The sequence below is a fragment of the Euprymna scolopes genome, chromosome 28, assembly GCF_053919585.1.
Source record: "Euprymna scolopes isolate OS-2025 chromosome 28, ASM5391958v1, whole genome shotgun sequence".
In the NCBI taxonomy this organism is placed as follows: Eukaryota; Metazoa; Mollusca; class Cephalopoda; order Sepiida; family Sepiolidae; genus Euprymna; species Euprymna scolopes.
In genome coordinates this window covers 30719327-30745693 of record NC_136509.1, presented here as the reverse complement: position 1 = coordinate 30745693, position 26367 = coordinate 30719327, and the positions used below count along the sequence as shown (strand labels likewise).

The window sequence follows — 26367 nt, the reverse complement described above, 5'->3', positions numbered from 1 at the left end:
TGTCTTCAGAGTTCAGAGTTGATTTTGGAGAGGTGCTTATACTTTCCATCGTAAGACTTCACACACTCTCTAGACAAGGGAACATTTGGTCTTCACGAGACAGAATAAACACTCAAGATGAGAACAGTAATCTAAATAATTGAAATAGTACAAATTATTAATCCACATCTCAAAAATTCAGAAAGAAATTCCCTTTTCTTTGCAAAATGGAATTGGTTGCCTCAAAAATTTTTAAACAGAAAAATGATTGAGCATAAAACGTGAAAAGAAGTTATAAAAATTTTTTTAAAAAAACAACAAAAAAAAACAGCTTACTTCTTTTGGAAATTCTAAATTCTGAGGAGGAGTGTTCCATTTTTTCCGATGTCGACTTGGAGCACCTGCAACAGCAAAAAAAAAAAAAATATATATATATATATATATATATATATATATATATAAATAAATAAAAATATTTTTAACCCTTTTCAGATTAAATATGTTTTCAACTCATTTCAAAGTGTTTTTAAACATGTTTTATTAACTGTTTGCTCATATATATATATATATATATATATATATATATATATATATATATATATATATATATATATATATATACAATTACAAAATAACTAGAGCTACTCAAAGAAACGCTACATAGACTGAATTAAGCTCACCCTTAAACGCTGCAATATCCCCGCCAATCTTTTGAAGACTTTGGCAGCGGACGGAGTGTCGCAAACACAGACGAGTGGCGGCCACTCACTATCAAAACCCAACTCCTGTCTTCCTGTGTTCTATCAGTGCAAAGCAGTGTAGATCACACATTGGACTTCACAGTCATCAACGGAGTCACAAAGTCAAATAAATAAATTATAAAAAAATTTTTTTTTTAAATGATAAAGGAGACATCATCACCCAAATGGATGGACTACCATAATTAACTAAGAACTTTTAGTGCATTCAGAAATGGGAAAAAGTTATAGCCTGTCAAGTGCTTTATGCCAAATTGATGGTCAAATATGATTAAATTTATACTCATTTTTTCATTGAATACTAAATCTTATTAATCCTTAACTATGCATCGAACGGATACCATAATACTTAGTTTACTACACCTTGTCACATTAAAGGTCCATACAAAATTTCAGACAGATCAACTCAGTAGCTTAAGAGAAAAAGTGGAATGAACAGATGGACAGAAAGACTAAGAGAAATATATAGATATCAATATTAGAGTACATGAGTGTTAATTTTAATGGATATGTTTGCTCATTTAAATGTTAGTAAATATGTTTTGTGCAGGTGGTTTCACATAAAGTCGTAAATAGGATATAAATTAGAGAAAAGGTCACAAATATATTTTGTCTTTTTCTCAATTAGTTTTTTTTTTTTCTCTTCGTTTTTCTAATTTTTTGTTATCAATTAGTTTGCCTTCTTTTTCTCATCAATTAGTTTATTCAATAGATTTATATCCTTTTTACTTATCAATTAGCTGTGTCTTCTTTTATAACTTTGATTAATTTTTCTTTTTTTTTCTCATAAATGGATGTCTTCTTTTTCTCTCATCAATTAATTTGTCTTCTTTTTCTCATCAATTAATTTGTCTTCTTTTTCTCATCAATTAATTTGTCTTCTTTTTCTCATCAATTAATTTGTCTTCTTTTTTTCTCATCAATTAATTTGTCTTCTTTTTTCTCATCAATTAATTTGTCTTCTTTTTCTCATCAATTAATTTGTTTTCTTTTTCTCATCAATTAATTTGTCTTCTTTTTCTCATCAATTAATTTGTCTTCTTTTTCTCTCATCAATTAATTTGTCTTCTTTTTCTCATCAATTAATTTGTTTTCTTTTTCTCATCAATTAATTTGTCTTCTTTTTCTCATCAATTAATTTGTCTTCTTTTTCTCATCAATTAATTTGTCTTCTTTTTTTCTCATCAATTAATTTGTCTTCTTTTTCTCTCATCAATTAATTTGTCTTCTTTTTCTCATCAATTAATTTGTCTTCTTTTTTTCTCATCAATTAATTTGTCTTCTTTTTTCTCATCAATTAATTTGTCTTCTTTTTCTCATCAATTAATTTGTTTTCTTTTTCTCATCAATTAATTTGTCTTCTTTTTTCTCATCAATTAATTTGTCTTCTTTTTTCTCATCAATTAATTTGTCTTCTTTTTTCTCATCAATTAATTTGTCTTCTTTTTCTCATCAATTAATTTGTCTTCTTTTTTCTCATCAATTAATTTGTCTTCTTTTTCTCTCATCAATTAATTTGTCTTCTTTTTCTCATCAATTAATTTGTCTTCTTTTTCTCATCCATTAATTTGTCTTCTTTTTCTCATCAATTAATTTGTCTTCTATTTTTCTCATCAATTAATTTGTCTTCTTTTTTTCTCATCAATTAATTTGTCTTCTTTTTCTCATCAATTAATTTGTCTTCTTTTTTTCTCATCAATTAATTTGTCTTCTTTTTCTCTCATCAATTAATTTGTCTTCTTTTTCTCATCAATTAATTTGTCTTCTTTTTTTCTCATCAATTAATTTGTCTTCTTTTTCTCTCATCAATTAATTTGTCTTCTTTTTCTCTCATCAATTAATTTGTCTTCTTTTTCTCATCAATTAATTTGTCTTCTTTTTCTCATCAATTAATTTGTCTTCTTTTTCTCATCAATTAATTTGTCTTCTTTTTTTCTCATCAATTAATTTGTCTTCTTTTTCTCATCAATTAATTTGTCTTCTTTTTCTCATCAATTAATTTGTCTTCTTTTTTTCTCATCAATTAATTTGTCTTCTTTTTTTCTCATCAATTAATTTGTCTTCTTTTTCTCATCAATTAATTTGTCTTCTTTTTTCTCATCAATTAATTTGTCTTCTTTTTTTCTAATCAATTAATTTGTCTTTTTTTTCTCATCAATTAATTTGTCTTCTTTTTCTCATCAATTAATTTGTCTTCTTTTTCTTATTAATTAATTTGTCTTCTTTTTCTCATCAATTAATTTGTCTTCTTTTTTTCTCATCAATTAATTTGTCTTCTTTTTCTCATCAATTAATTTGTCTTCTTTTTCTCATCAATTAATTTGTCTTCTTTTTCTCATCAATTAATTTGTCTTCTTTTTTTCTCATCAATTAATTTGTCTTATTTTTCTCATCAATTAGTTTTTTCAATTAGTTTTGTCTTCTTTTTCTAATCAATACGAGGGGCATGCAATAAATAATGCCCCTGACCCACTTCCCATAGCAGCAGAGCAACGAAACTTGGCACAGTTATTAGTCTTTCTCTACATAGGAACCACCCAGAGTTATGCATTTCTCCCATTGTTTGATGCAACTCTGGAGACCGTTTTTGTAGAACACTCCAGGTTGGTCCTCCAACCACGACGTGACTTCAGAAATCAAGGCTGCATCATCTGGGAAACACTTTCCTTTCAAAAACAACTGCATGGCTGAGAAGAGGTGAAAGTAAGGGGGTGCAAGGTCAGGAGAGTAGGGAGGATGGGGTAGGATTTCATAACCACATGCCCGTGCTTCTGATCTGGCGACATGCAAGTTGTGGACCGGAGCGTTGTCCTGCAGGAGGAGGGTACCTTTGTTGATCTTGCCCTGCCTCTTGATTTTGATAGCTTCCCTTAATTTCCTCAAAAGTGTAGCATAATAGGTTCCTGTAATTATGGTACCCTTTGCCAGGAAATCTGTCATCACTACTCTATCCTGGTCCCAAAAGACTGTGAGCATGACCTTGCCAGTGAAGGGCTGCACCCTTGCCTTCTTTGGAGGTGGTGAGTCCAAGTGCTTCCACTGCATTGACTAGGCTTTGGTCTCTGGATCATAGTGATGGACCCAGCATTCATCCGGTGTAATCAGTCTTTTGAAAAACTTTCACTCATCTTCTTGGCACATCCTTGAGCACTCGACACGTTCTCACTTCTGGAATGGTGTGAGCAACCTGGGAATCCATCTGGCAGACACTTTATGCATATGCAAATGGTCATGAATGATAGTTTCCACAGACCCTGTACTAATCTTGACATCTTGGGCTATTTGGCGAATAGTAATGCGCTGATCTTCCAAAATGGTAGCCTCAACTTGACGGACAGATGCTTCATCAATGGCAGAAGGGGGGGGACCAGGTCTGGGAGCTGTGTCCACAGACTTCCGGCCATGTTTGAATTCATGATGCCAGCATTTTACAAGGTCATATGATGGGGCATTATCACCATAAGTTTCTTTCATTTCATCAAAAGTCTCCTGTGGTGTGCGTCCTTTCAAATACAAAAACCGGATCACAGCTCGACATTCAACAGGCTCCATTTCACACCTGATTCAGTTCAAACACCTGTAAAACAGAAACCACAATTAGTTCAGAGCTGTAATTTGCCACATAACCAGTAGAGATATAAATCATTGCATATGCAACATTTCAGCTAGATCAGACAACTGGAAGTGGGTCAGAGGCATTACTTATTGCATGCCCCTCATAAGTTTTGTCTTCCTTTTCTTATCGATTGGTTTTGTCTTTTTTTTTATCGATTAGTTTTGCCTTTTTTCTCATCAGTTAGTTTTGTCTTTTTTGATTTTAAATATTGAATAGAGATTAAATTTTGATGCAATAGCAAGCATAGCTGGTATTGCAAATGGCTAGATTAGTCCACTGACTCTGCTGCTGATTGTCGAGGGTGGGAGGTATTGACGCGTGATGCGGTTAACACAATTGGAACCGGATCAACCTACCTCATCTGAATACCGCAAGAAGTCAAGTAATAACAAGTAACACAGGAAATAAACATGATTTTCATGCAAATAAAAAGCAAAAGAACATTAGGCAAATGTTAATTTCTGTTATTATCTCTATGAGTCTTGTGTGGAAGTTTGAAGAGACGAGTAATTTTCCAGAATAAAGCAAAAAAAAAAAACAAAAAGGAGTTGACAAAATAAATATACAACAAATAAATGTTAGCAAAAGCTTAAGTCACCCTTCTAGCTATCTGGATAAATTTTTTTTGTGTGTGTTTTAACTTGTTTTAAAGCGTTTAGTTATAATGAGACGACCATTTTTTTTTTTTTTTCTAACTTGACAGGCTTTATACTACCTTGATTTTTAAGTAAAAAAAAAAAAAAAAAGACAAAGAGCAAAACACTTGAATAAGTTAAAATACAAAAAAAAAAAAAAAACTTATCCCGGTAGACAAAAGAATCACTTAGCTTGCCTTTGGTAACATTTATTCATTGTTTTATTTATTTATTTATTTTTTTTCAACCCTTATTCTTTCATTGGCTATTCTGGAAAAATCACTATGTGTTTTTAAGAAGCTCTGATGAGTCATTAAAACCATGTTCTTAAAATAAGTGATCGACTCCTTCTCATCCGACTCCTTTGACATGTAACTCTGATAAGCGATCAACATAGCAGTATGAATAAACCATCAGTATTAAAAAAAGATATTGTGTTGCATAATTTGATTAAATAATGTTTTGGTTTTAATTCTAGTTTACCCCAGACAAGGTATATTCCACTTGGACATAAAGGGCTACTATATGGGATCATGTCTGCAATGGATTATGAACGGAGATGAACGAGATGTCTGTTTACATTACATTTAAACTTGTACATGTCAGTAAAGAGGGAATTCCAAACTGTTAAATGGATAAAGTTCGACCTAGAATACAGCAATTCTTTCCACTTTTTCAGAAACGTTGCTCATGGAATGTGAGGACAAGAGGACAAAATAAAGGAAGCTCAAGTTATGGGATTGTGAAAAATAAAACAAAGAAATTTTCTCTACACAAACTTTAATTCCATCATTAATCATTGCATCAATAAAACTATCAGAAAAGACTTTGCATTAGTGTATTCATTTTTGGGAGGACTGTTATCCTCATCTTCATTAGTGTATTCCTTTTTGGGAGGACTGTCATCCTCATCTTCATTATTCATTTTTGGGAGGACTGTTATCCTCATCTTCATTAGTGTATTCCTTTTTGGGAGGACTGTTATCCTCATCTTCATTAGTGTATTCATTTTTGGGAGGACTGTCATCCTCATCTTCATTAGTGTATTTATTTTTGGGAGGACTGTCATCCTCATCTTCATTAGCGTATTCATTTTTGGGAGGACTTTTATCCTCATCTTCATTAGTGTATTCATTTTTGGGAGGACTGTCATCCTCATCTTCATTAGTGTCTTCATTTTTGGGAGGACTGTCATCCTCATCTTCATAGTTGCTGTTCTTTCACAACGTTTTCGTCAACATAATACTCAGCATTCCTATCCTGTCACGGTTAATTACCTGAAGAAGGCCAGAGGATGCGTTGGCCGAAATGTGGTAAAACAATAACAACTATGAAGATAAGTATAACAGTCCACAAAAAAAAACAAAAAAAACGAATACACCAATTATGAAGACTAATCTCAAACGATTCCAAAAGATAAAAATTAAATATATAATACTATTCAGTACGGACCTAATAATGGAAAACCAGATATAAGAACACAAACTTGGGTTTATAAGGTTATAAAATCTAATCTTAATCACCCTTTGGGGGCTGTGCTACAGCGAGACAAAACGTGGTGAGACAATAACTATGGAAGGCAGTAATTACTGGAGATACAGTTACAAGACTCAGCATTCCAATCCCATCGTGGTTAACCACCTGAAGAAGGCCAGAGGATGAGTTGGCCGAAACGTAGTGAGACAATAACTATGGAAGGCAGTAATTACTGGAGATACAGTTACAAGACTCAGCATTCCAATCCCATCGTGGTTAACCACCTGAAGAAGGCCAGAGGATGAGTTGGCCGAAACGTAGTGAGACAATAACTATGGAAGGCAGTAATTACTGGAGATACAGTTACAAGACTCAGCATTCCAATCCCATCGTGGTTAACCACCTGAAGAAGGCCAGAGGATGAGTTGGCCGAAACGTAGTGAGACAATAACTATGGAAGGCAGTAATTACTGGAGATACAGTTACAAGACTCAGCATTCCAATCCCATCGTGGTTAACCACCTGAAGAAGGCCAGAGGATGAGTTGGCCGAAACGTAGTGAGACAATAACTATGGAAGGCAGTAATTACTGGAGATACAGTTACAAGACTCAGCATTCCAATCCCATCGTGGTTAACCACCTGAAGAAGGCCAAAGGATGAGTTGGCCGAAACATGGTGAAACAACAACAACAACTATGAAGACGATAACAGTCAGCAAAAAATGAATATACCAATTATAAAGCCTCATCTCAAAGGATTCCAAAAATAAAAATGAAACAATATATAAGACCTTGCACGTCTGTGTGTATGTTTCTCGCCTGTATGTAACTTTGATAAATTTATCTTGAATTAGTTTTGTTATTTATTTGTAACGAAATATTTATAGAAATAAAAAATAAGAAGAAAATTAGAAGGAATTTTTTAATTCTATATAGGACTATATTTGAATTATTTTCCAATGTGTTGTGGACTGTGAAAAGGCAAATAGGTTCCTCCTGGTACACTGGTGGGGAGGGGGGGGGTCTCTAACTGGAGCAGGCAATCAAGCGATTCGATTAAAAAGTGTGAGATTTTGATGACAATAAAAGTATGGGAGGGTGGAACGTTGTTGATTCTTATTCAATCCCGGACAACATCGGGTCTTCCTGCTAGTATTACTATATTTTGAATTATTTTTCACTAAGCCCTCCTATGATACTATGCACGTCGTTCACCCCCCCCCCCAACTGAACTAGGGTCCTGAGGTAAGTGTTAGGAGGTGATTTATCAGGAAAGGAATGGTTGTTGGAAGTAAAAAGAGCAAACATTTAAAGTCACTGTGGGAAAGCAGGTGTGGTTTCCTCCCAGTGCACTGCACTGGGTCCCTGACAAGAGCAGGCAACCAATCGATTTGATTGAAAAGAAAGGGCATTTTACACTAATTTCAATGGCAATAAAATTATGATATCGGACATTCGTTGATCCTCATTCAATCCTGGGAAACGTCGGGTCTCCCTGCTAGTTTTTAAATAATCACCTGACAGGACAATTGAAGGAAATGATTCACAAAGGGAAGGAAAAATGCTCGGAAATACAAAGAGTCATAACCCAGCACAATGAGAGAAAGTGATTCACAAAAGAAAAGAGATGCAATCGGAAGCTGATACATATATATATAACGGAGTCTGAATTGTTTGCATCAGTTGATTTTGAAGCTTGGGAATATTTTTGTGGCAGTTGGCAATAGCTTGTGGACAGTTGTAGACGCAAAGAAACAGGCAGAGTTTTAGCAAAAGCGGAAATTAGCTGATAGACTGACCAAAAAAGATGACTCGCCAGACCTCTATCAGACAACGTTTGGGAGGGAAGGTCCTTTTTCTATGCTGACAGTATCAAACACACTCCGACCACAACTGATTTACACACAGTGTATCAGAGTTAGTGTTCTTTCTTGTGAGTCGCTTGCTTTTATTTTTATATACTTGTAATAGCAATACACATGAAAAAATTGAAATAGCTTAAAATATTTCAATATTGGTATACATAGAAAGAGCTTGATGAGCTAAGAAAGAATCTTTTAAAAAATTTTTAATCTGATTAAAATTAAGGAAGTTATGACTATTTTTGTGCCTTACACGTTTGGATATTTTCCCCTCTTTAAGACCATATGTGTTTCGTCACATTTTTTACACTACTTTTTCAGTAAAAATGTCATATCTTTGTTAAAACATAAGATTAAGTAATGAAATTTACCATATAAATGTATTTTTGTACAAGGAATCAGAATATGGAACTGAAAATCTCCAAAAGTGCATGGTTTCCAACTAATCTGCAGTAAATGTGCATAAATATGCTGCAATTCCTTAAAAATGCCATGTATCCATAAAGAGAAAAGAAGTTGGAGAACTCAAAGTTGAATTGTAATGTGCTTTATGTACAAAAAGCTTTAATCTAAACATAGGACCATTTAAAAATGAATATATTGCAATATTTCTTTCGGCCTTTGGGCCGGGATCAAAGTGTAGTATCTGTTCCAGCAGATGCTGCACTTGGGATGATTTGTGCCGGTCAATGGAGGGGAGGCCCTCTATACTGGGACAATTATTATTTTTGGTAACCAGAGTGCCCCCTTTTTGCCTACTTTTAGGGGAGCTGGTTTTAACCTCACATTAAAAACGGCCTTGTGCCTAATTTGCTCAGTGGGGGAGCAAATAAATACCATCTGTTCCGGCAGATGCTGCAAGCTATGACTAGCTATGACTAGCAAAGACCAGATGTGGGGGCAACCCCACATGCCTGACCATTAACCAGCTCCCATTTCCCACCTCTCGGGAGCTGGTCCCCTTTTTCCCTTCCCCTTCCCTTCACTCCTCACATTAAAAATCGGCCTTGTGCCTAATTTGCTCGGTGGGGGAGCAAATAAACACCATCTGTTCTGCAGATGTTGCACTTAAGATAGTTTGTACCAGTCAATGGAGGGGAAACCCTCTATACTGGGACAATTATTATTTTTGGTAACCAGAGTGCCCGCTTTTTACCTACTTTTAGGGAAGCTGGTTTTTACCCCACATTAAAAACGGCCTTGTGTCTAATTTGCTTTGGTGGGGAAGCAAATAAATACCTTATTATAGATTAACACACTCTGTTTTACCCCACCCAACCCCTTCTGACCACCCCTCCAAAATATGATTCTACCTTTTTAGGCAATTATGTACGAAATGCCATGAAAAACTTTAATGAAAGATAAACAAATTATTTTAAAATTTAATTCCCCATTACAGGTCACTCTAGCGTTTTAGGGCAGTTAACTGGGTTTTTTTTCAATGGGAGATAAACCCTGTATGCTTTTTGTTTTTTTTTTAAAGACAATTATGTGTGGTTTTAAGAGGGTTTCTATGCAATGAGAATATGGGGAGGGTTTGAATTAATTGTAGGGCTCAGGAAAATTATGTGCGAACATACTGAAGACTTGACAGAAACAAAAACAACAAAAACAATATTAGAGGGGGGCGGTTAGTTTCACACAAATGTAATGTAAAATAATTCATCATTTCCAGGCCATTCTAGCATTTTAGGACAGTTAATTTTTATGGAAGATAAATCATGTGCATTTTTCTTCAAGGAAGGATCTATTTTTTGTTTGTTTGTTTTAGACGCTTGTATGTGGCTTACAGAGGTATTTTGTTGGGGGGGGGCTTGCCACTCGAACTTAGTGTTATTGTTAGGGTTAAAGAGTGTTTTAGGAGGAGACCTGCCACACATAATTTTGATTAGAGGTGAAGTTATGAGAGCTTTTTTTCAAAGAGAGCGTTTACTCATATTTACTGTTAGTGGTTCATAATTATTGGCTTTTGAAAATGTTATGGATTAAATTTTGAATATCACATTACTATTAAATATGTAAACTTATGTCCAAAAAAAAAAATATATATATATATATATATATATATATATATATATATATAAAACAAATAAATATAATGCTAAGCATTAAGCAAGATAAGTTACTTTTCTACCAAACTGAATAAGTTTTTACTGTTTTTATTTCATGTAAAATATTTATTCAGTTTGAAAAGTAGGTAATATTCAGCGCTACCCGAAAAGAAAATATGGCCGCAATTTCTATTTACATTTTTCAAGTCTTGATAATCACTTCAAAATAAGAAATGAAGCAAAATGATCAATGAAATCCACCCAATAAATGTCACGGTAACATTTATTGGGTGGATTTCATTCACTATTTTGTTTCATTTCTTATTTTGAAATCTTTGAGACTTCAAAAATGTAAAGAGATATTGGGGACACTTTTCTTGTTCTTCGGTAGCGCTCGCTCAACACTACTTGTTTTTCGAACCAAATAAACATTTTACATTAAAAAAAAAAAAAATAAATAAAAAGTATCCAGTTAGGTAGAAAAGTAATTTATCTTGCCTTTGATAACATTTGTTTTTGACAACTTTTTCGTACCTCTATGGATTGGAATATGAACCGTTACTTCATTTTTGTTTTGTTGTCTTAACTGCAAAATGCCGTTTTAATTTCAAATAAATATCTTACAGAAAGTATATATATATATATATATATATATATATATATATATATATATATATATATATACATACATAACTACTTCATTTACTCACATAAAATTAATATACGAAAGTATAAATTTATGCGTAAACTTTAAGTATTTACTTCAAAAGTGCTCAATACGTAGGTAGAGCTAGTTAGTAAGTTAGAAAATATATATGGCGATTAAGCTACACTGAATATTCCGCATTTCATTCACTCTAGAACTCTTCAGGCTTATGCGCATAAGCCTGAAGAGTCCTAGAGTGGATGAAACACGGAATATTCAGTGTAGCTTAATCGCCATATATATTTTATAGCTCTCTCTCTCTCTCTCTCTCTCTATATATATATATATATATATATATATATATTGTGTTTGTGTGTGTGTATTCGACAGATAAATAAGTCAGCAAATGTTATATTTAGTTTTAATTTAATTACGAAATTTTGAAGAAAATTCCATTAATTTGTTGATATCTATTTTCGAGGTTGAAGGTGTTTATTCCATAGGTCGTTTATACTACGCTGGAGCAGGTCGTAAAAATACCTTTCGCTTGATAAGTAGAAAAAAAATAACGAAATAGAAAGCTTCTTAACTGTAGTTTGATGTATTTTCTAACTGCTTTTAAAATTTCAAGAATATTGATATAGATTTTGAGGGTTTGTATTACTATACACCTAGATTCGAAAAAGTTGTCAAAAAAACAAATATATAACAAATAAATTTTATCAAAAGCAAAATAAGTTACTACATTTATGTTCATATTTTCATGTTTTTCTTAATTTGTTCTTGAATAAAAATTAAAGAACGCATGTTGTTTACACTGTGCTAATGTTAAAGCTGCTGCTACTAATATTAACTTCATTTGTCCAAATTCGAGAATTAGAAACGATTTTTTGGAGGTAGGTCCTTTTAAATTATTATCAATTACCGCAGTCTTACTCAACATACAATAATACTTTTAATTGATAAAGATAGTAAAAAGATTGATTTAGTTACTAGTGGGTGTCTGAAGAAATTTTTCTTCAAAATGTTCGATACTCGTCATATTAAAGTTTTAATTTTAACACAAAAAAAAAAAAAGAAATAGTCAAAAATATTTCGGACACTTGACAGCATTAAGATTAACACCTTTTCTGATTGTTTCCAAAATTTCATGACGAAATTCTTTATACAATCACGGTATGGGCCTTTAGAAATCAGGGAGGGTTATTACAAAACCTTACCGAAAACGCCATTTTATGACGTTCACATTTTTATCACTTTATTTGCTTAAAACTCTTAAAATATATAATGTACATTCATATTTATTAATTCATTTGAAAGTATATTCATTTCCGAACAAAACAGTAGCAATTTGAAGACTTGAAGTGCTTTGGTTTGAAAAATATGGCTATTTTAGTAGAACTACTTTGAAATCTAGTATAGCTCCAACCGGACAATTCCAAGTAAATGGAATTTTACCTAATAAAACATACCGATAAGCTTTAATAAAATATAAATCTAATATTTGAAGGTATTTTGCCAGGTTTTCCAAGTTAAGCCCAAATAACATTTAAGCTGACAAATCAAACTTTGTTTCTGACTTGCCAATTTTCATTTGTTATTGTTGTGCCATGTTATTGGTGATATAATAATGTACTTCACTACAGTTTATTAAAAAAATTACTTACTCCAACCCAAACAACTACTAATACAAAACAGTTTTTAATGTGGAAGAAGATCTAGCTCCCCGAAAAGGGCATTCTGGATTGAAAAAAAAAAAAAATAAATAAAAAATTGCCTCAGTCGAGAAGGTCTTCTGCTTCACTGATCGATAACAGAATAGACTGAATGAAGCATCAAAACAGATACTACACTTTATTTCTAGCCAAAAAGCCAAGGAACCGCCTGTTACTACAGAATTATCTGAGTAGTCTCCCTTGGACTGATAGCCGAATCGTCTCCCTTAATTTATTACTGGCATTCTAAATCAAATGTCGGCAATCTACAGCCCGCGAGCTGAATCCAGCCTGTGAGACTGATTACCAATGACTATTTCTAACATTAAAGGAGGCTTTCAAATTCAACCAAAAGCCTGCTGTTATTTTCCTCTGATCCACCTAAACGAATTTGAATACTATGACCGTAAAAACACGATCAAAACCCAATCATCTCCATTTCTGCATAAAATGAAAAATAAAATAAACATAAAATACAAACTGAGAACCAATTCGACTGACCAATCGACCAGCAATAAACCGTAGACCGCTTCAAAGTAACAATACTGTCTCATTCAATTTTCTATTTTATGCCTGGTGAATGCGTGGATGTTACTGTATGTGCACGTACGTAAGTGCATATGCTTGCATTATCTATTTTACTTCCATGTATGTGTATATGTTTCGTTTTTGTTTGTGTATGTGTGTGTGTGTGGGGGGGGGGTTATTTGGATACTTGTACAGTTTAATCAAGACATTAAAAAATGAAAACGTCAAAAAAAAAAAAATTATATTGTACGTATCCGTTTTGGACTGAAGATCTCCGAAAAAAAATTTCACTTAATTTGATTGAGTACATTTTTTTTTTTCTTGCAGCAGAAAAACACATTTTTATGACAGTGTGCTGAAGGTAGACATGTTTAAATTTTTTGAACATGCCACGGGAGGATAACTCAGTTTAAAGCGCCGACACTCCCTCCCCATCTTTAATACTACCTTTTCTTCCTAAAAATCGAAACATGCCTACCTTTTGCTTGGTATCATAATAAGTGGCGCACAATACCGCAAGGTTGCTTTCCAACTGACTACAACATAGTCGTTTTCAAATCTAATGTCAACAAATTCTTTGTTGAGCCGTCCTCTTTAATATTAAATTCTGCTTGGTTTAAACCGCTGTTACAAATCATCACAGTGTTGTCTTTCTGAAACTCATTAATCCTTATCCTCAAATGGCTTTATGGCCTTTATAAATGGCGACTCTGGTTTAAAAAAATACCAACCGTTTGGGACTGCATATGGAACCAACTCACAAAGATACAGTGTCTCTTATATATATATATATATATAGATAGATATTACCGCTGTTACAGATTTATTAACGGGTTAAAAAGCAGCATATTTGAGACTTCAGTAGATTTTCGCAAAAAAGAGGAGATAAAGTCATATTTTTCAATTATTAATTCTAAGTATTTCGTTTCATTATTTTAATGAAATAACTTTTGTTTTTTCAGGTTTAAATATTGACATTCTTGACCAAATGTTGCATCTTTGATGCCCTTTCTTCAAGAAATGGTGTCAGTAAGAATTATAGTTCTTAATATTAGGATTTATTATAACAACATGAAACTATCTGTGCTAAGATTAATTTAATATTTGTAAAACGGGTAGGAAGGGGGTAGATCAACCTAACCTAATGCTCCATTTGAATAAGGCGGGTCAATATTTCCCTTTTACATGGTTTTAAAAGATAGCTTATTCAAGGGAGGTAATAACAAATTTATCTGTACACAAGTTACCTACCTTGAAACACAGTTATAAAGAAAGTCTTTTATATTAATTCTTAATGTTATATTATTTAGAGTGAAATAGGTTTCGATATTACTCCCAAACAACTGATTAAGTATTATTGTAGATTAATGTGCTTAGTTAAATCATCCCCTTACTATCACACACAAAAATATGAAATTAAACTTTTTACGCTATTAAAATGTGTGAACATACTGAAAAACTTGTTGCAAAGAAAAAAATATAATTTAGAATTTAGCATGGGGGATCAATTTTGCATATAAATTTAATATAAAATACCCACCTTTCTATTTTCAGGATATTCAGCGTTTCATGGCAGATAACCTTTTTATCAATTCTATCAATTTTTTAAAAGGGGTGGGGGCTACTCTCTTAGTCAAACAGGGAGGGGGACTAGTCTTTGAGTGAAACACAGTCATTTCCTTTACATCCATAACTTTCTCTACAACAGCATCAAAGTTATAATGGCCCGTGAATGAGGAAGGGGGGATCATTTTATGTTGAATTTAGAAACAAAACTGATCCTCGCATTCTAAATTCTAAAATAATTGTTTTCTACATGTTCTTCAGGGTGTTCACTGTTCAGGCATGCGTAATCGCCTACAAAGTGGGCTCTTATTTGGTGAAGGTGTGATTTGGTTGAGATTGTTAATCTACGAAACAAAAAACACTCGTCTAGCTGAAAACACTATCAATAATTCCCCCCCCCACTCTTTATCTGTGCCTAAACCTAAATGCAGATTCCATGAACAAAACTTCTTTCTTAGAATTGCACGCCTGTGGAACTGTCTTCCGTTTGCTTGCTTTCCAGCTGACTACAATATGGTTATTTTCAAGTCCAACATAAACAAGTTCTTGATGAGCCGTTTTACTTAAGTTAACAAATTTACCAAATTTCCATTACTAACGATTACTATATTGTCCAATTGACTACTGTCCACTCTTTAACCCTTAACCTCGAGAGGCCTCTGGGCCTTGATAAGTGGTGATGCCTATGTAAAAAAAAAAATTCATCACATTTTATTTTTACATAAACAAACGCTTAATAATAATAATAATAACAGCAGCAGCATTCAGTTATAGCAGGTTTCATTGTACAGGTGAAACAACAAAATGAAAACTCTTGTAGGATATTGCCGTGTGAGTCAATGTTCACCAATTCATAATCGTAATCCGTCGTTTTTAGAGATCAAGGTTGCAGGTACAAGGATATCTATAAGTCGAAAGTAGTAGAGTATCATTGGGGCCGTTAAAGATAAATTTAATGAGATCGATTTACAGAACGATTCTACCGAGTCAAATCCACATCCACATAAATTAAAAAGTGTGAATAATTTTGGAAAAAATAAGGACATTCGACAAAAGACTCAAGATCGCTGTACTGCGATGAAATAACATTTATTAATCTTACGTTTCTGAATTTTTGAGATGAGGATTGGTTATTTGTATTATTTGGATTAATCGGACTACTATTCTCATTTTGAGTGTGATTTTTTGCAACGTTTCGGTCGATATAACCTCCGACCTTCTTCAGGTGTATCTTGTCGAACTTGGGAATTTGGATGGAATTTCGTGAAGTAAATAAAGGGTTCCGTCCAAATTCCCGAGTTCGACAGAAACATTCCCGAGTTCGACAGAAACATTCCCGAGTTCGACAAGATACATCTGAAGAAGGTCGGAGGTTATATCGACCGAAACATGAAAATCACACTCAAGAATAGAACAGTATGCTGATGAATAACAATAAATTTATTAATCTGTTAAAGAAACAGTAATTCAAATCATTCTAACGTTAAGGAATTTTGCAGCTCCATAGTACTGTGTTTCACAGATGAGCAGTTCTAGGAAAAAAACTCTGCTCATGGAATTTTCATTCAGATTTAGGTACAGACACAGGGTAAGAGAAATTGCTGTTAATGTATATAGCTAGTTAAGTGTTTGCCGCAAACCACTTACAAGGGGAAACCATAGAGTAAAGTTCAGTTAAGCACCGGCCATGAAAATAATGATAGAGCAGAGAGCTCGCAACATCTCTTCTGTAAGAAAAAGGCAGATTTCAAAGTCAGTTTTGTACCATGTTGACGCAGGAAAGGGTGCTCTGAGCAGCTCTCGCCCAGATGTAGCAACAATACTTCATTTTAGGGCATATTAGGCTCTTATGCAGGTAGAAGAATGCATTGGGAGTGAGATACCTTCTGGAGCTGAAGAATGATGCAATGATTTTTTCCAACGATCTTGGCAACGGATTTGATGCATGTGTTCCATTTCAGATCAGGCTTGTCAAAAAATGGTGCTTCCACAAGACGAGAGCCATTCATTTCAATCGGGGTCAGATGGAGGTCAGAGCGTTGATGATGAAAGAGAGAGGCTTGGTTTTAAATGCATTAAAATTAACCAGTCACCTTTTTTCCCATTGCACCAACATGCTCAAGGGCAGAAAAGAGAGAATCAAGAAGATCTTGGTTATTGCTGATCTTTAAAATGTTGCCATATATAGTAGTGTCATCTGCATAAATGTCTACGAATGATCTAAGAATGTGATTTGGAAGATCATTAATCTAAATCAGGAAGAGAGTTGGGCCTAAGATTTTTTTTTTTTTTTATATGGGGGTCACCACTTATCAAGGCCCAAAGGCCACTCAGGGATAAGGGTTATTGTGTGTACAGTCATCAATGAGATAGTATTGTAGTAATCATTAGTATTGGGGGTTTTGATAGAGTGTCTTACTTAAGGAGGCGGTTTGTCAGGAGTTTGTTTATGTTGGACTTGAAGACGTCCAAGTTGTAGTCAGGTGGGAAACAGGCAAGCGGCAGAGAGTTCCACTGGTGTGCAGTTCTAAGAAAGAAGCTTTCCTTATGGAATCTACGTTTGGGTTTAGGCACAGATAAAGAGTGGGGAAAATTATTGACAGTAGTTTCAGCCAGACGGGTGTTTATCGTGAAAGATTGGCGAGGGGGGGACGAGGGATTGGAGCTTAGACAAGCACCTGCCATGGAAAAAAAAATGATAAAACAAAGACAGGCTCACAACGTCTCTTCTGTGGGAGAGAGGTTGCAGAGAAGAGAAAAGGGCATCCCCCACTAAACCACGAAGTCTATTTTGTACTCTGTCAAGGCAGGATAGGCTGTTTTTAGCAGCTCCTGCCCAGATAGAACCCTGAACAACGCTAGCGTTGATACTATGAGCTTCTGATTTCTACACATCAACAACTATTATGAACCTATCAGAGAGCAAGGATTTAATAGTTGATAGGATATTTGCAATTATTCTGTAGCTGGAAATCTTGTGAAGTAGACCTTTATCCATCCATCCATCCATCCAGCGCGGCCACAGCCGAGACTGAACTCACTACACAAGTTTGTACTGTAATTCAAATCTTGTCGGTAGCTGAATACTTGATGCTTTGCCAGTGGTATCAACCTGGTATTTTTTATTGTGACGCCATCACTAGATGGGGTGCCTACCATGGCTTAAGAGAGTCCCATCTACCCTTGAGAGAAGGATAAACCACGCCAGTTTTTACCATACAGCACCTTGTCTGCCCAAATGGTCACCCATCTGGTAATGGCCAGGATCAACGTTGCTTAACTTCGGTGATCTGGTGAGAACCAATGTGTCAACGTGATTGTGCCGTACCCCATCAAAAGTCTTTTATATGTCAAGAGCAATTGCTCTAGAAACAAAGTCCCTGTCACGATTTTTTTTTTTTTACTTGGGAGTCACCACTTATCAAGACCCGAAGGCCACTCGAGGATGAGGGCTAATGAATGCAAGGTGGTAGTGTAGTAATCATTAATGGTATAAATTGGGTAGAATTTGATTATTTATGGGAACGGCTCAACAAGAATTTGTTTACATGAGATTTGAAAACTACCATGTTGTATTCAACTGGGAAGCAGGTCAACACTAATTCTGCGTGATATTACAGGTAGCACATCAGCTGTAGATCTAGCAAGATGGAAATCATACTGTGTGTCACTGAGAATGTTGTTTTTTCTGAGATAGTTGATCACTTTTCTACTTAGCACAGATTCCAGCAACTTATGATGCACAGGAGACTGATTGGTCTGTACCGAAAGGGAGATGACCGATCTCACAATTTTTTTTAGATACAGGGCAAAATGATGAAGTTCTCAAAGGTGTTGGAGAACATTTCTCCTTAAGGCAACGCTTACACAGATTTGTAAGTATGAGAGCTAGTTCCGGTTAAGGCTTTTCGATCACTATGATTGGGATGCCGTCAAGACAAGTTGTTTTACTTGAATCGAGGTTTTTGATAAGTTTGGCAAGGTCGTCTATCGATATATGCTTGTTACACGGCATGTTTTCAGTCACAGGAGGAAAAACAGAAGGTAGGTCTCTCTGATCGCAAAGAGTAGAATTTACTGCAAAGTTCTTAGGAAAGAATTTGGCTTTATCAAATGCTGACAAAATTACCTCAAGTCCATTGATGATGGTTGGGATATCAGACACACATCTGTTTGTTATTCGCCAAAACACATGGGAACGAAGCTGCTGCTCAGCTACTTTAGACTTGATGGGCTGAGCATATGACTCTTGCGTTCTTTATTACTTTTTTGTAGTGGTTACTAGCAGTGCTAAAGGCAGCTATAGTTTCATAACACCTATTTCGTTGAAAGCAATGGAAACCGTGGTTTCTCTGTGCAATGGCAATGACTCATTCTGGAATGAACCACAGCTGGCTGTTTGGTTTTTATTGGAATTTCTTGGAAATGATGAAGCAGTCTATACCGACGGTTTATCAGTCAGTTTGGTCTGACACTATAGAGGACACATTCTTATGTACATAAAATATAAACGTTCATAAGCTATTCCAGTCAGTAATGGAGTATTGATACACTGTATGATGGCGAGGGACTTCTGAAAACTTATTACATTTTGCCTGTTACATATCAGATAAGATAATCAAGTCATCGGAAAACCGCAGTAGAGACAGAACAGAGGATGAGTACAGTTCCGAGTAAGTTGTAAGAAAAAGGTCTAGGAGACTTGCATACTGTTTGTCTGTGATAAAATAAGGGTACTAGTGCACTTATTGATCCGTGCTGAAATAATAACGTTATCATTTAGAAAGCCATTCTTAACATAGGAAGGGGAGGGTGTTTTGTACCTATTCTGTACTTTAATAAAAACAGATACAAAAATTTCAATTGAACTTGAAAATACTATTTTAAAAAATAGTGTAGGTCAATAAGTGCACTAGCATCAAAATAAGTTCTTATAGTAATGTCCAAACTCATTTCATTCTAAATAATTTACGTGATTGAAATAGGAATTAAACGTTTATTTTCCTCATTTGAACCTAATCATTTTCTAAGATTTAAAAACATTTAGGGCATTCTTACAATAGTAAAAATAAAAAAAAAAAAAAAAAAAAAAAAAAGAAGAAAAAAAAAGAAATCTGTGAAAGAAAAAAAATAAATAAATATACAACAAATGCTACCAAAGTCAAGATAAGTTACTCTTCTACCTACCTGGATAAGTTTTAGTACGTGCTTATTTTATTATCGTTTTTAACGCGTTTATTCAATTTGCTAAATGACATTTTGAACACAAGTTGTGTTGAGTGTCAAGTTAGAAAAGGAAAAAAATGGCCAACATTAGACTATCATCTGGATATTTATTGGATGCGTTTTCTACCAGCATTTTATCTAATTTTCGATTTTTGAGCGATTATCGGGATCCCCAAATAACTGTCTCAAGTCAACTATTTTTCTTGTTCTAACTCGACAGTACTTGTGATTCAAAGTAAATAAACGCTTTAAAATGTTTAGCCATAAAAAACTTATCCAGGTAGGTAAAAGAGTAACTTATCTTGCCTTGGTAACATTTGTTTGTTATATATTTTTGTTTGTTGACCATGACCACTTTTTCGTCTTGTTACCTATACTGAAAAATTCATCAAAAAAACTTATCCAGATAGGTACAAAAGTAACTTATTGTTGCCTTTGGTAATATTTATTTGTTTTTGTTTACGATTTCTTGGTTGTTGATTATCTTGCACTCTTACCGGCAGTTTTTTTTTAAATGTTTCCAATTCCCTTTCGAATTTTTAAGCGTCGCTAAATAATTCATTTTTGGAACTTGTAGAATTTTTTTTTTTTTTTCTTTAGATAAGATTTCAAGTTAAATTTAATTTTTACGATATCTTTTGTTTATTAAATTGTTAGGAGACGCCTTGAAATGCATTCTGGGGAATTTAATTACAATCATTTAAACAGAATTTTTTAAAATTTTGTTTTATTGTATTTCAGTTTCAATAATCAATTAATCAGAAATGAAAATAAGGTTCAGTATTTTGGGTACTTACCGTATTTTTTACGACTTAACCCAGCGTAATATAAACACCCCCAACCTCGAAAGCCGTTCTTAACAGGGGGGGTGATTGGGGAGAGGGGGTGATTCCGAAAGCCGTTCTTAACATGGGAGGTTGGGGGTGTTTATACTACGCTGGGTTAAATCGTAAAAATGTATCTAAGTTTCTTATTTAGAATTCAATCTATTTTAAAAAAAAAAAAAAAAAACTACAAAAAAATCTATATGATGTATGTACGTAGGTACCTGTCACGGGAACGAAATGTCATATTCCAAAAATCGCACAAATTAATCAAGTAGTTTTATATTTATAAAGAAATTTATTTTTTTTATTTTTATTTAAAGCTATTAATGTGAAATCGGTAGCATTACAAGATTGATCTCGCAAGTTTGAATTATTGTAGACTTATCTGCCCTTGTTTTTTTGTTGTTTTTTTCTTCAAAATGGCGACGCAAGACAATCCCTTTTTGTTTACTCATAAAATCTGATTTTATTTGATAGAAACGAAACTACTTGATCGATTTACGTGATTTTTGGAATATGACATATTCATTCCATGATGGGTACATACATCATAAAAAATTTCTGTGTTTTTTTTTTAATTTTATTTTTTATTTTTTTTATTAAGTTGAATCAAGTAGAAAGTTCCGCCGCGGCGAAACTCAGGGGGTTAAACTTTTTATTTTTCTAAATTCAATACTTTATTTGTTGATAAATTGATTTTAGAAATTTTTCTGTAATTAATAAATTTGAAATAAATAAATGACATTTTGTATTTAATCATTTGTGACTTTAAAAATAAAATAAAATGAAAAATTAATCATTTTTTTAACTTTCTTTTTTTGAACTCACTGTCTTTGTTGTTGGAAGATTCCATGTCGTGAAGGTAAACTTTTAAAATTCCTTCTTTTTGAGAGTCACGTGTTCGGAATTCAAAACACAATAAAAAAAAAAATAAAAAAATGTCGTGGATGTAACTTCAGAAAATGCAAACTTTTCCTCCAGGCCTCATCATGTCACTAGAAAAATAACAACAAAACTCTTTCAGAGAAGACGATGCGGTGAGCAACAATTGTTTGTCTTCTCTTTGCATACCGTTGCCCAGGAAGCGTACACTAATCCGCCATGTTGATTAATCTACGGAAGGCCAACGGTGATATAATCTTTCTATTAACGTGTGTCTTTTAATGTAGATTTTCTTTTATTACATTAGCCATTGGCTAAATATAAATAAACCAGCGTAGAATAAAGATTTAAAATGACATTTTTGAAACATTTCGTACGTTTAAAAAAAAAATAGCTCGATGGAAAAAATTGAAAACAAGAAACAGAAAAATAAAAGCTATTAAACACAAATAAAAAAATCAAGTTAGTCGGAACTGTTTTATTAAATCACAATAAATTAGTAGCAGAGAATGGGGTGATGTCACAAAAGACGAGTGACGTAATTAAATGATGACTGGTAGGAGAAGTAGTGGGAGAAAAATATATAGAAATATTTTATATTACATTTTTCCATTTTTTATACTGTCACACCTATTGGAGTCTCATCTCCAACATGCAGTCGCCATATCGTATATGTTATATTATCGAGGATATGATCTGGGAATTTTTATCCCCGCAAGAAACTTCAATTCAACACATGTCTCCATTAAAAGTTCATTCATAGCTATGAGCAAGTTGATGGAGGCTGGTATGTGAGTCATTGGGTTCTTTCTGACTAAAGGCCAGAGGAGGATGTTGAGCAGACGTTTTGGGGTCCTTCTGTGCAGATGCGGCTGGTGAAGTCTAAAAGATACTGATGCTGTTGGCCAGATCTTATAGGATTTTCTAAGTTAACACTGGCTTATTAGTTTCACATTTACTTTTGGGGATTTGGAACGGCTTTCATTGGTTAAAAATAGTTTGAGCTCACACATTCCTGTGAAAACTTTATTTTATATATATATATATATATATATATATATATATATATATAAAATACGAATTACAGTTAAGTTTACCAAAACTAAAGTAAATTATAAATATTAAAGAATTAATATTTATAAAGTAATCGCAACCACATGTAAAAGCTTGATGAAACCAAATAGGAGACAGAGCTTATAATAAGAACAAGTAGTTAATAAAACATGTTAAAAAACACTTTGAAAAAGAGTTAAAGACATATTTAATTTTAAAAAGGAAACACTAAATAAGTGGATAATTTAATTAACTTCTCGGATTCTGCATCTTTGGATTTTACTGTCATTGGATATTTTACCCTTCACGAGACTGTCCATTCACATGAAATATGTATGTGGTTCTTCTTTTGCACAGAAGAAAATGAAATCACTTTTTTATTCACCTTATTCCCTCTGCTTCACTTTGTTATCAAGTAAGATCTATAACTTACTTGTAGTTTCATTTAATACTTTTGCAAGCAAAATCCGATCCCGCATTTTGCTAAATCCTACCCTCTGATGAGAAGGAAAGTATTTCTTCGAAACTCTGCGAATTAAAGACTATCCACTTATTTAGTGTTTCCTTTTTAAAATTAAATATGTTTTTAACTCTTTTTCAAAGTGTTTTTAACATGTTTTATTAACTACTTGTTCTTATATATATATATATATATATGTGCGCACTCTATGGCTGACTGGGATAGCTTTTATACATTTATATCAGATCTACCTCTTCATTCTATGTTTAAAAAGAATGTTTCCTCTATAATATCAGACCTGACGGAATGGTTAATGCTTCATACCATCCAAAAAATTTAAGCAAAAACCTAACAGCCAGCTGTGGTTCCCTCCAGAATGTGCTGCTACCATCGCACACAGAAATCACTATTTCCATTGCTTCCAATGTAATAGATGTACTGAGACTAAAACCTCCTTCAGGACTGCCAGCAACCACAGTAAAAGAGTAATAAAGAACAAGAAAGAATTGTATGCTCAGTCTGTCAAGTCCAAAGTAGTTGAGCAGCTATTTGGTTCCCACCAATTTTGGCAAATAACAAACAGGGTCCTGAATAGAAATGTGTGCTTTATCCCAACCATCATCAATGGACCTGAGGTAATCTCGTCAGCACCGGACAAAGCCAAACTCTTTGCCAAAAACCTTTCAGCTAATTCTACCCTATGTGAACAGGGCCATCAACCCCCAAACCCTGTATTTCCTCCTGTGTCTGAAAACACACTATGTGACTTACAAATATCTGTGCATGACATTGTCAAGCTAATCAAAACCCTAAAGCAACTGGTCTTGACAGCTAATCAAAACCCTAAAGCAACTGGTCTTGACAGCTAATCAAAACCCTAAAGCAACTGGTCTTGACAGCTAATCAAAACCCTAAAGCAACTGGTCTTGACAGCTAATCAAAACCCTAAAGCAACTGGTCTTGACAGCTAATCAAAACCCTAAAGCAACTGGTCTTGACAGCTAATCAAAACCCTAAAGCAACTGGTCTTGACAGCTAATCAAAACCCTAAAGCAACTGGTCTTGACAGCTAATCAAAACCCTAAAGCAACTGGTCTTGACAGCTAATCAAAACCCTAAAGCAACTGGTCTTGACAGCTAATCAAAACCCTAAAGCAACTGGTCTTGACAGCTAATCAAAACCCTAAAGCAACTGGTCTTGACAGCTAATCAAAACCCTAAAGCAACTGGTCTTGACAGCTAATCAAAACCCTAAAGCAACTGGTCTTGACAGCTAATCAAAACCCTAAAGCAACTGGTCTTGACAGCTAATCAAAACCCTAAAGCAACTGGTCTTGACAGCTAATCAAAACCCTAAAGCAACTGGTCTTGACAGCTAATCAAAACCCTAAAGCAACTGGTCTTGACAGCTAATCAAAACCCTAAAGCAACTGGTCTTGACAGCTAATCAAAACCCTAAAGCAACTGGTCTTGACAGCTAATCAAAACCCTAAAGCAACTGGTCTTGACAGCTAATCAAAACCCTAAAGCAACTGGTCTTGACAGCTAATCAAAACCCTAAAGCAACTGGTCTTGACAGCTAATCAAAACCCTAAAGCAACTGGTCTTGACAGCTAATCAAAACCCTAAAGCAACTGGTCTTGACAGCTAATCAAAACCCTAAAGCAACTGGTCTTGACAGCTAATCAAAACCCTAAAGCAACTGGTCTTGACAGCTAATCAAAACCCTAAAGCAACTGGTCTTGACAGCTAATCAAAACCCTAAAGCAACTGGTCTTGACAGCTAATCAAAACCCTAAAGCAACTGGTCTTGACAGCTAATCAAAACCCTAAAGCAACTGGTCTTGACAGCTAATCAAAACCCTAAAGCAACTGGTCTTGACAGCTAATCAAAACCAGATGGTATTCCTATAATAGTGCTCAAAAAGCTTCAACTAGAACCAGCTCTCATACTTACAAAGCTATTTAAGAGTTGTCTTTCCAACACCCTGGTAAACCTCATCAGTATGTCTTTTTTTTTTTTTTACAAGGGTTATTGCAAGTACATTATGTTAGTGTGGAGATTTGATGAAGTGTCTACTTAAGAGGGCGGTTCATTAAGAATTTGTTAACGTTGGACTTGAACACATCCAAGTTGTAGTCCGGTGGGAAGCAGGCAGACGGAACAGAGTTCCACAGGCGTGCAGTTCTAAGAAAGAAGCTTTGTTCATGGAATCTGCGTTTTGATTTAGGCACAGATATAGAGTGGGGGAAATTTTTCACAGTGGATTCAGCTAGACGGGTGTTTTTCGTGAAAGATTGGCGAGGGGGACCAGAGATTGGAGTTCAGACGAGCACCTGCCATGGAAATAACGATAAAACAAGGATAGGCTTGCAACGTCTCTTCTGTGGGAAAGAGGTTGCAGGGTAGAGAAAAGGGCATCCCCCACTAAGTCACGAAGTCTATTCTGTACTCTGTCAAGGCAGGATAGGCTGTTTTTAGCAGCTCCTGCCCAGATATGGCAACAGTATTCCATCCTTGGACGTACTTAGCTTTTATATAGATAGAGAATTGCATCAGTAGTGAGATATCTTCTGGAGCGGTAGAAGGATCCCACCATCTTTCCAGCGACCTTGGCAACAGACTTGATGTACGTGTTCCATTTCAGATCAGGAGTAAAGGTCAAACCCAGAAGCTTGTCAAAACACGGGGCCTCACCCAGACGAGAGCCATCCATCACAATTGATGCCAGATGTCTCATATTTAAAAATTCAGATGATCACTCATCTCCCTCTCAATACAGGTTAATCAGTCTTCTGTGTGTCAGGAGTAAGTTACTAGAATCTGTGATAAATAGAGAAGTAGTCAACCACCTCAGCAAAAATAACCTTCTCAGTGACATGCAATATCGTTTCCATTCTGCTAGATTTACAGCAGATGTGCTAACAGTTATATCTCATAGAATTAACAAATCTCTCGATGGAGACTTCCTTTCTAGAGCAATTGCTTTTGAGATATCAAAGGCCTTTGATAGGGCATAGCATAAAGATCTACTCCACAAATTCCCCAGCTATGGTATAACTGGAAATGTCTTTTCAATTATTAA

General features: G+C 34.4%; 2 protein-coding genes across 4 annotated transcripts in view; one reads left to right on the top strand and one right to left on the bottom strand.

Moving 5' to 3' along the window:
• The window catches only part of LOC145249553 (katanin-interacting protein-like), a 648058-nt gene extending 626103 nt beyond the window's left edge, over window positions 1–21955 (bottom strand). For all 3 annotated transcript variants that reach the window (XM_080111227.1, XM_080111229.1, XM_080111228.1), the window contains exons 1-2: window positions 21715–21955; window positions 316–380 (exon numbers count right to left, since the gene is read on the bottom strand). In XM_080111227.1, coding sequence (XP_079967353.1) covers window positions 316–380; window positions 21715–21739 — 90 coding nt within the window. In that variant the 5' untranslated portion in view covers window positions 21740–21955. The remainder of the gene's footprint in view (window positions 1–315; window positions 381–21714) is intronic.
• LOC145249555 (tRNA-splicing endonuclease subunit Sen54-like) overlaps window positions 21833–26367 on the top strand; it is a 163826-nt gene continuing 159291 nt past the window's right edge. Inside the window, exon 1 of the mRNA XM_080111230.1 lies at window positions 21833–21923. Coding sequence (XP_079967356.1) covers window positions 21919–21923 — 5 coding nt within the window. The 5' untranslated portion in view covers window positions 21833–21918. The remainder of the gene's footprint in view (window positions 21924–26367) is intronic.